At 46.0% G+C, this 13,905-nt stretch overlaps 1 protein-coding gene across 7 annotated transcripts; it reads left to right on the top strand.

The window, feature by feature from the left end:
* The first annotated feature begins 3,565 nt into the window (after window positions 1-3,565).
* Window positions 3,566-13,411, top strand: UBIAD1 (UbiA prenyltransferase domain containing 1). Of its 7 annotated transcripts, XM_060276250.2 has the most exons (5): window positions 3,566-3,679; window positions 4,806-4,927; window positions 7,167-7,239; window positions 7,910-8,474; window positions 10,531-11,633. In XM_060276250.2, exons 4-5 carry the CDS (start codon window positions 7,952-7,954, stop codon window positions 11,016-11,018), a joined length of 1,011 nt encoding a protein of 336 aa, XP_060132233.1. In that variant the 5' UTR covers window positions 3,566-3,679; window positions 4,806-4,927; window positions 7,167-7,239; window positions 7,910-7,951; the 3' UTR covers window positions 11,019-11,633. The 7 variants fall into 7 exon arrangements, with proteins under 7 accessions (XP_060132233.1, XP_060132232.1, XP_088527661.1 ...); XM_060276249.2 differs by lacking the exon at window positions 4,806-4,927; XM_088671535.1 differs by lacking the exon at window positions 7,167-7,239.
* The last annotated feature ends 494 nt before the right edge of the window (window positions 13,412-13,905 follow it).

Genomic DNA, 13,905 nt, shown 5'->3' with positions numbered 1-13,905 from the left:
ACCACTTATAAATGCCATCTCCAACTCCTCAAAAGATTCCATCAACGGTGTCTCTGAAAATTTTTACACATCACTTGGGAAGACAGGCGAACTAATATCAGTGTACCGGAAGAAGCAATGGTCCCCAGTGTTGAAGCAATGATTCTTCAACATCAACTTCGTTGGACTGGTCATGTTGTGCGGATGCCTGATGATCGTCTTCCAAAGCAACTACCCTATTCCTAACTTTAAAATGGAAAGCGTAATGCTTGTGGTCAACAAAAGCGGTTTAAAGGCTGTCTTAAGGCAAATCTTTAAAAATGTAGTATAAACACTGACAACTGGGAAACACTGGTTTGCGAGCATTCCAGTTGGAGAACAGCCTTCATCAAAGGTGTCATGGGCTTTGAATACACTTGAACTCAGGACGCAAGGGAGAAACGTGCTAAGAGGAAGGCACGCTCGGCAAATCCACACTGTGATCAACTCCTGCCCGGAAACCAATGTCCCCACTGTAGAAGGACGGACTCATTGTTAAAACCGTGTTTATGGAAGACAATCTTACTCGGCTACAAGTGATCGCCAAAGAAGAAGAAAAGCCTCAAGTTCAGCATCCTTGCCTTGTAGAGACTTTTCATCTGATTATTGCAAGAGATATTCACGGAAGAGAGAGCATAAGTGAGGCGACCCAGTCCTCACTATGCAGGCTGGCCCATAAGCACTGGGAACTAATCAATAACGTGAATGAATAAGAGTACACCGCCTCCTTTTGTGGGGTGGGAAGAGAATTTTTGGCAAATTGCACCCTCCGTGAAAAATATGATTCCAAGCCTTCTTTCCAGCCTGTTGGTTTTCTTTTGTGGGGGTGTGATTTTCCACGTATGGGAGGTATAGCCCATAAACGTGTGATTTCCAATGACTCCTAACTCCCCCCTCGCCTTCTTTCCCCCCTCTTTTCTTCCTAACCTACAACAGTATGCAACGCCAGTGTCTCACAACGAATGAAACTGAGCAGTAGAAAACACAACTTGAAAAAAGAGACAATGCAAGTATTTTTGCAAACTAAGAAATTTTTAATAATTTTTTTATGACTTTCTAAGTTTCAACTGAACTGGTACAGTCCCTTGCGGCAGGGCTGTACCACCTTGCCATTGCAATGTATGAACAAGCCAGGGGGGTGCAGTGTCTTCACACTTCAAACGCCACACAGTCGTCAATGAGAACGCAAACTGAATCCAGGATGACACACCCAGTTTGGTGTACTTTTTCATTGGGACAAAAGTACCTATCCGCAGACGGCACGATGTAATCAAATATGGGCAGGTTTCTTGCAGGAAAGCATTCCTTTTATATATATATATAATTTTTAAATTAAATTTTCACATTTTTACACGTTATCTCTCACCAATTAAACCATTAAAATATAAAGTTCTCTGAACCTTCGGACTTCCTTACCTCCCTCCCATGGGTTCTTATATTAGAAATTTAAGTTTTCTGCGCCTTTTACTTTATCGAGCTATTATATATCTCTAATTATCATAATCAATTTCACATTACAAATGTCATTACATCGCTACCAATGATTTAAACTGTTTACAGTGGATCTTTAACTACAAATTTACTCCAGTCTCTGACAAATACTTGATCTTCTTGGTTTCTGATCTTCCCCATCAGTTTTGCCATTTCCTCATATTCCATTAATTTTGACTGCAATGCTCTCTTTGTTGGTAATTCTCCTTCTTTCCATTTCTGGACTTGTAACATTCTCGCTGTCGCCATTGTGTACATAAAATGTCTTTTATCTTCCCTTGGTAGTTCTTCACCTATTTTCATATAATTTTCTTTCAACGAACAGCATGCAGTAAATTTCATTTCCTCTTTCCACAACTTTTCCGATGACGAAAGTTGAATATTATACCCAAAATCTCAAGCCCAGTGTATCATCGCTGCCTTAACTTCATCTTTTGTTTACCATTCCATAAGTAATTTGCACATTTTTTATAACATTTCCACATTATTTTCCAACAGATCTATTTCAAATTTCGATCTTTCTGTATGAAACCCTCTTTTTCTATCTGCTTTCATTTAATTGGTGATACTGTAACCAATCCATTAATATTACTCTTTATCTCTTCAAATTTCCTCAGTTTTAATTGGTCTCCTGCCTCTATCAACAACTCTTTATAGGTGGCCCAATCCCCTCTCATATTAATTTTTCCTCCTCTGAAATTGCTTCTAATGGAAGGGATTTCTGCTATTCTAGTCTGATCAAAGCTAACCAGAGGCCGCCTGCTTTTAAAGAGGCAGTGCCAACAGTGTTTGCGGTTCGAGGACCTGCCCCCGCCCCCGATAAATAAAGACACAGTGACACATGGTATTAGAGTTAATGGGTAGAATAAGGCCACAACTTTATTGGTTAGAGCAAGTGAGAGGTATTGGCTTAGTCATTGGACTCGCTAGTAAGCGTGACTCCACCCCGCTCAGCGGGGGGGGGGGGGGTCATATCAGGTTAACACCCCAAGGAAGGAGCCTGTTGATGCAAATACAAATGAAAGCTCCCCCTGGTGTCACCGGGGTCCTGCCATGGCCCTAGCCACCCGCAGGGCGTAGGACGGGATCCACGACCGCCGGATCCCTTAAGGGGATACCCCTATAAGAGGAGGGTTGGATGATGGCCACAACCAGTCCTCGAACACACCAGACAACTCCATATTCCAATGCCTACCGCCAAATACTGAAGAAGTTGTGACGAATTGCTATGAGGTAGGCGAAAAAACCAAGAGGCCGGTGCCAATTAGCCAATTGGATAAAAAACTCCTACCAGCCCCCTTGGGCAACCAAGGCAACCAACCGAAGTCCATAGCAAGGTCAAAGCGAACACCCTAAGGGAAGACCTAAAGGAAGGGTGGGCGGGGTCTGCCGCGCTCTTTTAAAAACCGATAGCCCTGCCCACAGCTGGCCCTTTGGCCAGCCCTGAGCGCGGCAGGTAAAGGTGGAGCAGGGGGCCCGAACACGCCCCCCTGCTCGTAGCGTAGAGCGGGTCCCGCCCGCAAATTCCCCCCTCTCCGAAGAGGGATCTTAGCAACTACCAGCCACTGGCCAGTACTCAGCTGTGATTCCTGCATTGCGGGGGTTGGGATAGAATAATGGGATAGATCTTTCCAACTCTACCTACTTAATTAGGATCCTGCCTAATTAAGTTAGCCCTCTGGTTTCTCTGAAAATCCCCCCTTCCCGCAAAAAAATAAAATAACAAAATAACACCCCCCCAAGTGTGACGCAGGAGATCAGGGGCTGAATGACGCAGGAGATCAGGGGCTGAACCAAAGCAAGCCAAGACAACGCAGGAAATCATTTTACAACAGGCTGTACTTATAGAAACTATATATATGAAAGGCCGGGTTCCAGGAAGAATCTGGCGTGAATAACCCGCCTGACCCGGGAAAACCAAGTAAAGAAGCAAGCAAGCAAACACCCGACACGCGGTCTTTCAGCTCGCCGGCCTCCCTGGGACGGAACCTTTGGCTCCGAAGGAGTTCTGTTTCCGGCCGGGCCGCTTTCGGAAGCGCACGCGCTTCGGGCGCCCGTGGGCGGGGGAGAGGAGAAGGCAGCGGACCCGCCGATGGCAGAGGCGAGCCGGAGCCGGCGTCGTCGGCGGGGGAACTGGGGCTGCTCGGGAGCCGCCTTCTCTCGGCGCAGGGTGAGTCCTGAGCGGGGAGAGGTTCCCTACTTCCAGCTTCCTCCCCGCCCCCTCAGCCCGGACTTCGCCTGCGCTCCGCCACCCCTGCAGGGTAGGACGCTGCTGCGGAGGCTGCCGCCCCGCGGAGGCTGGAGACTGGGGTGGGGCCGGGCCGAGGGCCTCTCGCCTTTCTTCTGGGCTTGAAGTGGCCCGGCTTCCTTAATGCTCGCGGGAGGAGGAGGCGGGCAAGCGGGGCTTCGGCGTCTCTCCACCTCCTCGGACGGCAGAAGGGGACAAGGCGGGGTAGGGCTTGCGTGACCGGTATGGAATTAATTCTCTTGGTTATAATGTATATGTTACTTTTCTATATCCTGCATTTTGACTTAGCTATCTGGAGAGCAGGGGCTCAAAAGACCCAGTTTGGCTACATATGTTACTTTTATATATCCTGTATTTTGATTTTTCTGTCCTGAGAGCAGGGGCGGAACCAGGCTCAATGACCCAGTTTGGCTATATATGTTACTTTTATAGGTAGATTCTATATTCTGATTTTGATTTTTTTTTTTCTTTCCACATATTTTTTATTAGATTTTTTGTTTTGCATTTTAGAATATTCATTTAAACAACCTTAAAATATCAATGACTTTCCCACTTCTCTTTCCGTGGTTCATTTTGCAAAACAGAAATCCCTGTATATTTCATATACTGTAAACTAATTCAATATTCCATTATTACATCCATCAAAACTTATTTACACTGTTGAATTTATCTCAGTACTGCCCACATTTTCAACGTACACAATTTCCCCCCAAATATTCAATTAACATTTTCCAGTCTTCTTTAAACGTACAGTATGTTGTTTTTGTTCTCTTAGAACAAGAAATATGTTAGGTCCACAAGCTGCGCATATTCCATCAGTTTAAGTTGCCATTCTTCTATAGTTGGGACTTTGCTTGTTTTCCATTTTTGGGCTAACAAAACACGTGCTGCCGTGGTGGCATACATAAATAACTTTTTTTGACACCTGGGAATTTCTGCCAGAATTATCCCCTACAAAAAGAACTCTGGTTTTTTGGGGGGAAAGTACTTTAAAACATTTTTTTCTAGTCATTATGAATTTTCCCAATATTCCTTTACCCTTTTACAGATCCACCACATATGATAAAACATACCCTCAGTCTCATTGCATCTCCAGAACTTATCTGATTCAGTCTTATACATCTTAGCAGGCCCACTCGGAGTTACATACCATCTGTGAATCATTTTCAGGTAGTTCTCCTTCAAGGAATAAAAAGCTGTAAACTTCAGGTCGCTCTTCCAAAGCTTTTCCCAGAGATTAAAATCTATATTCTGCCCTATATTTATTGCCCAATGTGTCATACAGACTTTGAGACGCTCATCTTTTGTTTCCTAGTGTAATAACAGATTGTGTATTTTGATTTTTCTGTCTGGAGAGCAGGGGCAGAACCATACTCAAAGACCCAGTTTGACACACACACACACACACACCAGCGTACTCCCAGGCCCACCTCAATGGTTCCCTTCTGGAGGCTTCATTGGGGCAAAAAAAAAACCCTGGCTAACACACACACACATAGCTATGGGTCTGCTGGGGAGATCACTTCACACAGGGGTTTGACTTAACTCCCCACCCTCCACCGACTGTAGAGTCACACCCTATTGTCTCTTGAGGTAGGTAGACGCCAAAAACAACTACATTTATATGCCACATTTCTCCCCCCCCCCCAATCCCGCTCTCCCATTTCATCCTCACAACAACCCTTTGAGGTAGGTTAGGCCGAGAGACTAATTAGTGAGCTCCATCATGGGGATTTGAACCCAGGTCATAGTCTGAATCTGCAACCACACTGCCGTAATTATTGTTATTGCTTATTATTAGCACCCAGCAGTAACATTGGAGTTCAAAATTGAAAGCTGTTTAAAACAGCTTTAGAATAGCAAAGAAGAAGTAGTTTATTGTAGCACATTGTGTTTATCTAGTTTTTGGTTTGCTTTTGTATTTATTACAGGGGTTAACGAAGCAGGAATGTTGAATGTTGAACAGGCAAACTGTTCTGGCTTCCATATTGCCATAAGGGTGTAAAATGTCTGTTCTGTTAATAAATCTATGGTTTGAATGTTTAACTGCATACTACCAGTTCCAGAGCAAACTTGTCTGAAGTGCTGGCTGATGCTTTCAATACTTATCTGTCTAGTACATATTGTGTTTGTTGTTTTGTAAACCGCTTGGAGACTGTCTTGTTGTTAAGGAGGGGGTATGTAAAAATATTAGGTAAATAAATTAATCTCAGTAAGTTCTACAATCATGCATTTTAAAATAACTAAAAATAAGTTTAAAAACAACTAAAGAGAGGTCATAAAAAAGTGTTGCTTTAAAACTTACTGCTGAAAGCCCTGCTGTGAATTACTGTGGGCTTCTGACATTTTAGAGACCTCAGAAACTCTTTACACAGGGACGTCCTTGGCATGTAAAGGCTAAGGCAGACTTTCAAGGAAAATAGCAGGGTGACAGGTGGAAGTTGGGCAAGTAATGCTTCAAATGCCCATCACACATTGTTTTATTTCAGTCTGCTCCTGATTAATCCACGTGTTTTAATTCAGTGCTCATTTTAATGGCAAGTTTCATCAGCCTGATGTCCTCTGGATGTTTTTGGCTGCACCACACTGGCGACGGGAAGGGAGGCTTTGTTCCTTTGTTTCAATTTGGGTGTTTCTGACTATATTTATGTTTTATTATGGCGTGTCCTATGTGGTTTAGGCAGGGACCAGTGTGCCCTGTGCTATTTCAGAACGTTTGCCTTCTCTGAATCGCTTTGAGCACAGTGGAAAATGTGGATATGTTTTTTTTAAAAAAAATGGCTGGAAGGTGGTTTAAGACTACGGCTGTTGTGAAAAACCTTTTAATCAGTAAACTAAATCAAACCTGAAACCTTTGAAAGTGTCGGGCTCTCCTTCCTTGGAGGTTTTTAAGCGGAGGTTAGGTGGCCCCTGAGTTGCAGGGGGTTGTAGTCGATGCCCCTTTGGGGCCTTTCCAACTTTACAGTCCTATGATTGTGTAATTCCTTGAAAGGGTGGTATAGGGGTTGGGGAATGCACCTGTTGAAATTTTATTAGATAAACCTGCAACCCTCCAGTACACTACACTACACTACACTACAACTCCCATCAGTCCCATTTTGTGTTTTTTTAAAATAAAATTCGATTAATCAAAATTAAATCAATACAATTTATCAATACTACAAGCGACTATTGTATGTCCTATTGTATGTTTGAAAATGTTGTCCCTATTTTCAAAAAGGGGAAAAGAGAGGACCCAAACAATTACCGCCCAGTGAGCCTGACATCAATACCAGGAAAGATTCTGGAGCAGATTATTAAGCAAACGGTCTGTGAGCGACCTAGAAAGAAACTCTGTGATCACAAAAAGTCAGCATGGGTTTCTGAAAAATAAGTCATGTCAGACTAATCTGATCTCATTTTTTGACAGAATTACAAGCCTGTTAGATGAAGGGAACGCTGTGGATGTAGCCTATCTTGATTTCAGCAAGGCCTTTGACAAGGTGCCCCATGATATTCTTGTAAAGAAGCTGGTAAAATGCGGGCTAGACAATGCGGTGGATTTGTAACTGGTTGATTGACCGAACCCAAAGGGTGTTCATCAATGGCTCCTCCTCATCCTGGACAGTAGTGACTAGTGGGGTGCCACAGGGTTCTGTCTTGGGCCCAGTCTTATTCAACATCTTTATCAATGACTTGGATGATGGGCTTGAGGGCATCCTGAGCAAGTTTGCAGACGACATCAAATTGGGAGGGGTGGCTAATACCCCAGAGGACAGGATCACACTTCAAAATGACCTTAACAGATTAGACAACTGGGCCAAAGCAAACAAGATGAATTTTAACAAGGAGAAATGTAAAGTACTACACTTGGGCAAAAAAAAAGAAAGGCACAAATACAGGATGGGAAACAGAGCGTTCCACCAGGTCGGGGCCAGTGTTGAGAAGGCCCTGGTTCTAGTAGAGGATAATCTGATTTCCTTCGGGCCCGGGACCTCTAAGGTATTACTGTTTATGGACCTTAAGGTCCTCCGCAGGCCATACCGGGATGGATGGTCCCATAAGTACGAGGGTCCTAGGCCGTAAAGGGCTTTAAAAAGGGGCAAGGGGCAGGTTTTCCTCAGATTTAATGAACCACCACATAAATTTCTATTCTTCCTTTCCCCTTTTCAGGTTCACTTCTGACACCTGGTGTTGCAGCAGCCTGTTTGAACAATGGAAGCAGAAGATGAGATGGAAAAGATCAATATTGTCAGCGAAAACAACCAGGAGAGTGAGCCAGAAGATCAAGGAGAGGCGCTGCTGGGCACCCCGAAGAGCCTGCCCAGCACCTGGCAACACAAGTGTGCCTCTTATGTCCTGGCCCTCCGCCCCTGGAGCTTCAGCGCCTCCCTCACCCCAGTGGCCCTAGGCAGCGCTCTCGCCTATCGCTCCCTGGGGACCTTGGACCCTGGGCTCCTGGTTGGCAGCGCAGTTACCGTCTTGGCTGTCCACGGGGCTGGGAACCTCGTGAACACCTACTATGACTTCTCCAAGGGGATCGATCACAAGAAGAGTGATGACCGGACCCTGGTGGACCGGATATTGGAGCCCCAGGACGTGGTCAGATTCGGGGTCTTCTTGTACACCCTCGGCTGCATATCAGCGGCCTGCCTCTATTGCCTCTCTACCCTCAAGTTGGAGCACCTAGCCCTGATCTACTTTGGAGGGCTCTCTAGCTCCTTTCTCTATACTGGAGGTAAGGAATCCTCACCAACACGTGCAGACCTTTTCTTGTTGCAGAGCATCTTTCCCCGACCTGGGATCCTCCAGGTGGGGCCCTCCAGTGTGAGAGCCAGTGTGGTGTAGTGGTTAAGAGCGGTAGACTCGTAATCTGGGGAACCGGGTTCGATTTCCCGCTCCTCCACATGCAGCTGCTGGGTGACCTTGGGCTAGTCACACTTCTCTGAAGTCTCTCAGCCTCACTCACCTCACAGAGTGTTTGTTGTGGGGGAGGAAGGAAAAGGAGAATGTTAGCCGCTTTGAGACTCCTTCAGCGGGATATCAAATCCAAACTCTTCTTCTTTTTCTTCTTCTCCAAATCCTTGGGAGTCGAGAGTCCAAAGCTTTAGGAGGGCACCAAACTTAAGGTGTAGGCTGTTAAAGAAGAACTGGGCAATATCTGGTTTTCAACATTGTTCTGTATCACAAGCTTAAACATTGTGATATACCAATATATCACGATGTCTGAAATAAGGATGGAGCATTGGCTGGCTTCACAGTTTTCCCCACATTGTGATTTTTGCATAGCACACACAGCCACAATTCACGATATATTGCCAGGTAAAAAGTTACGAAACCGATTTCACAATATGGACTTCAAACCGGGTTTGGACAATATATCAATATAGCCAGATTCAGTAGCTGAGGCGACAGGGGTTCTGTGCCAAATTTCTGTGATTTAGGTTTAGGGCTGTGCGATACCTGGTTTTCAACATTGTGATATATCACCAGCTAAACACTGTGACTGAAATAAGAAGAAGAGTTTGGATTTGATATCCCACTTTATCACTACCCAAAGGAGTCTCAAAGCGGCTAACAATCTCCTTTCCCTTCCTCCCCCACAACAAACCTCTGTGAGGTGAGTGGGGCTGAGAGACTTCAAAGAAGTGTGACTAGCCCAAGGTCACCCAGCAGCTGCATGTGGAGGAGCGGAGACACGAACCCGGTTCCCCAGATTACGAGTCTACCGCTCTTAACCACTACACCACACTGGCTCTCTTAACCACTCTCTTAACCTCTTAAGCATGGAGTTACATAGAGGAATTGGCTTCACAGTTATTCCTGCATTGTGATTTTTGCCATGTTGATCATCTATGTTGCCTTTTGCCAAAAAATTATCAATATAGGGCATTTTGCAAACATACGTTTTAGAGAAGCATTATCCCTGTTACATCCCCAGCAGCTAGATGATTTAGATTATCCTTTCATAAATGAGTGCAATGGAGTCCAGTAAGTTCTAAATATTATTTTTCGTTGTACGGGTCTTAATTTGAGGTCCAGAGACACCCTTGTTATAGAACTTAACACAATTGCTTGGTTGTGATTGAGATCCCCAATTTTTTTTCTTCATTCCTCCTTTCATAACTGCATATCAAACTGGTTTGCTACTAAGGAACATTTATATATGGTAATTGTGGGATGGTGTTTCTGTTTGTTTGTTTGTTTGTTACATAAGAGTTAATTGACTCTTTAATATCTGGGGTCTCTGAGCCGCAGAAGGTCTTTTGTAGGTTTAAGACTTCCACACTTCTGGTCTTCAGTTCATGGGTGATAAGGCTGTCGGTGCCCACTAGCCGCAATGGCTATGCTCTGCTTCCACTATTGAAGGCCACATGCCTGCAAACAAAAGTTTCTAGGAATCAGTAGCAGGGAGAGCACTGTTGCACATGGGTCTTGCTTGTGGTGTTCCCATGATGGGAGCAAACTGGTTGGCCACCATGAGATCAGGGAGATCAGGAAGTTGCCTTCGCCCTGATCCTGTCGGGCTCTCATTGTGGTATTATTATTTATTGCATTTATATCCCACTCTCCCCCCCCCCCCCCAAGGACCTCAAGGTGCTGCACGTGGTTCTCCTCATTTAATTCCCACAACCACTGTGTGAGTTAGGTTATGTTGAGAGGCAGCGCCTGACCTGTGCTCACCCAGAGAGCTTAATGGTAAAGTGGGGAGGGGAGGGGAGGGGATTTGAACCCTTGTCCCAGCTTGCCACTCTAACAGCTACACCTGTCATTCTGCTCTGTTGTAACCGCAGGCATTGGCTTCAAGTACGTGGCACTGGGCGACGTGGTGATCCTCATCACCTTTGGGCCGCTGGCCGTGATGTTCGCCTATGCCGTGCAGGTGGGCTACCTGTCGGTCTCGCCCTTGCTCTACGCCGTCCCGCTGGCCCTGAGCACCGAGGCCATCCTGCACAGCAACAACACCCGGGACATGGAGTCGGACCGGCAGGCCGGCATCGTCACCCTGGCCATCCTCATTGGGCCAACGTTCTCCTACTTCCTGTACAACGCCCTCCTCTTCCTGCCCTACCTGGTCTTCTGCGTCCTGGCTACCCGCTACACCATCACAATGGCCCTCCCGCTCCTCACCATCCCCATGGCCTTCTCCCTGGAGAAGCAGTTCCGCAGCCAGAGCTTCGTCAAGATCCCCCAAAGGACAGCCAAGCTCAACCTCTTGCTGGGACTCTTCTATGTCTTCGCCATCCTCTCGGCACCCCCGGGGTCCCTTCCGAAGCTCTAGGAGGAGGGAGTTCTGTGGAGGTGGCCGTGGCTGGAAACTCCGGGTTTTCCCTTGAGAACTGGGTGCAGTGGAGGTCGATCCATCGGAGCGAGAGGGGCCGCTGCCCCACCAACTTCGGATTGCATCCAGTCTGTTGTGGGTGGGGTCCTGGCTGTCGGCTTCCTCCTCCTCCTTAGTCTCAGTATTGCCATTATAAAACTCAGTATGGAGGAAGAGGAGGAGGATGGGGGCAAAGCTGGGATTGGCTGGTTCTACCTGTCATTCTCTCTGACACCACCTTCTCCGGGGCCCTCTCTGCCTTCTGCCACACCTGTATTGGTGGGCATCAGCTTCCACTGCATGGGCAGTGCTCGTGGGGTTATATTTCTCAGAGAACAAGAATTAGAGGTCTATCAATTGATGTTTTTAATTTTTTTTGTCTTAATGGTTTAGGGGTGACCAGGCCGTGACCTGGAGTTGCAGAAGTCCTGCTCATGGGATCCCTCTGTAAAAATGCCTTCTTTTCAGGGGGCGGGGGGAGGAAAGAGATAGGAAAGCTTAGCTCCCAATGGAAATTTCCTTTGTTCTCCCGCCACTCCCCAAAAGTTGGTTTTGAAAATAAATGTTTAAAGAAACTGTCCGGCTTTCTAGGGAAGGGTGTGCCATGCTTTGCAGAGTTAGGTGAAATTGAAAGCAGCTGAGCAAGGAATTCTAGGAACCCTGAAGGGCAGGCAGCCTTTGCCAAGCAGGTGCCCTCCAGATGTCACTGAACTGCAACTCCCATCAGCCCCAGCCAGTGTGGGCCAATTGATGATGGGAGTTGTGGTCCATCAGCATCAGGTCATCAACAGGCTTCCCATTGCTGCATTAAAAGAACGCTGAGTTATGACGGAGGTATCTGGGCGTGATAGAGACACGTCAGGAGGTAGCTAGGGGGCAGTAGGGGCAAGTGACAGTCTGAATACTGTTGGACTCCCAACTCTTATCAGCCCAGCCAGTTTGGAATTATGGCTGGGTGGGATCTGGTCCCCCCCCCAAAAAAAATTATTTATATAATTTTCAACAAAAATAACAAAAACAAAAAACGCCCAATAACAAATACAATAAGAAATACAAAGAAAAATGTACACAAAAACAATATTAAATCCATAAAATGGGATTCTCCAAATCCCGCGACTCCTCCCCCCCCCCCCCGGTTCCTTAATTTTTCTTTTCAGCTGCATATCATTTCTACTCCAAATTATTTTTGGCGATATCTGTTTTTTCAGCGTCATAATATCACCAGCTAATACTGATACATCACAATGTCTGAAATAAGGATGGAGCTATGTAAAGGCATTGGCTGGCTTCCCAGTTTTCCCCACATTGTGATTTTTACATAGCACACACACATCGTGATTCGCGATATATACTGCCAGGTAAAAATTTATGAAACAGATCGCATGCTATGGACTTGACTGGTTTTGGATGATATAAGGTATCAATATATTGCCCAGCCCTAGTTGGAATTCCGTAATAATAGTAATAGTAATAGTAATAATAATTTATTATTTATAACGTGCCCATTTGGCTGGGTTTCCCCAGCCACTCTGGGCAGCTTCCAACCGAATATTAAAAACAATACAGCATCAAACATTAAAAACTTCCCTAAACAGGGCTGCCTTCCGTTGTCTTTTAAAAGTAAAATAGTTGCTTATTGCATTGACATCTGGTGGGAGGGCGTTCCACAGGGTGGGTGCCACTACCGAGACGACCCTCTGCCTGGTTCCCTGTAACTTGGCTTCTCGCAGCGAGGGAAACGGCAGAAGGCCCTCGGCACTGGACCTCAGTGTCCGGCAGTAAGAGTTTGGATTCAGAACTGTTTGGGGAAGGCCGATTAAGCATACAACGGCATAGAAAACCAAAGTTAAATGCATAGCCTGAACTAAGAAAGAAGTGTCTTCTCCATCCTCTTAACATCCCTGTGGGGTGGAGCTCCGCCAGGCCTCTCATTGGAAGGAATTCCAGAGGACTGACAAAGACGCCATGACACAGAAATCCTTGGTTCATTTTCTCTCCTCTTCTGAGAGATGGGTGCCAAGACGGATCTACCCTTTGGATCTTGACGATGATTACTAAATCCTCCATATGGTTCTGTAACAGGCATCCTCCTTATTTAACAGGTACCCCACTTTAACCACTGCCAAAAAGCTCAAGGGACCAGTGGTGGCGACAGCGGCGCTTGTAAGTGTTGGAGGTTGGACACAACCTGCAGTGTTTCTAATTTTAGTGATGTGCTGAGCCTATTGAGGTTGGTGGGGGTGGTCAGTAGGTTGGGCCTCGTGGGGATAGGGTCCCTGAAATATCTTCCTCCCCTCCTTCCTGTTTGTTTCCTGAGAAGAGTTCTTGAAAAATAAAGCAAAACTTTTATCTTACTTGAAAGCCATAGGCTGGGCGTTCTGTGGCCTAAGAAAAGTGTTGCTTGCCAGAAAGCTTGAAAGGTGAGCAGAAAGGGCAAATCTGGCCGCTTTGCCGTGTATCCAGGTGATGAGGCTTGAAACGGCAACCGGTTTTGTATTGAGGGTGGATCACGAACTGTCCTAAAAAAGAGAGCCAGGGTCCCTTTTCCTTTTGTGCTCTCTGGTGGAGAAACAGCCCCCAAAAAACCAGGCTGCAAAAATTTCTGGAGTGTTATGCTTCCTAATGGTGCTTGTTAGAGCTTCAGTTTAACAGCAGCTAAGTTCCCCCCCCCCCAATCCTTTTTACAGCACTACCCTAAAGGAAAGGTTGAGGGAACCCTGCCATTCCTTCCAGAAATTTTTGGACTGCATCTCCCATAATCCCCAGCCAGATCAGGGACGATGGGAGCAACATCTGGAGGGCCACCAGTTTCCCATCCCTGGACTAAAGGCCCCTGGGAGCTGGGAAG

Source organism: Zootoca vivipara, chromosome 6 (assembly GCF_965207765.1).
Source record: "Zootoca vivipara chromosome 6, rZooViv2.hap1.1, whole genome shotgun sequence".
In the NCBI taxonomy this organism is placed as follows: Eukaryota; Metazoa; Chordata; class Lepidosauria; order Squamata; family Lacertidae; genus Zootoca; species Zootoca vivipara.
The sequence above is the reverse complement of the archived record's forward strand: the minus strand, read 5'-3'. Positions and strand labels throughout refer to the sequence as shown.

Bases quoted from the DNA above. Each gene is read 5' to 3' on its own strand.
- UBIAD1 (XM_035120884.3), top strand. From the start codon at position 7,952: ATGGAAGCAGAAGATGAGATGGAAAAGATCAATATTGTCAGCGAAAAC. The intron at 8,475-10,530 runs GTAAGGAATCCT...TTGTAACCGCAG, and splicing joins CTCCTTTCTCTATACTGGAG to GCATTGGCTTCAAGTACGTG.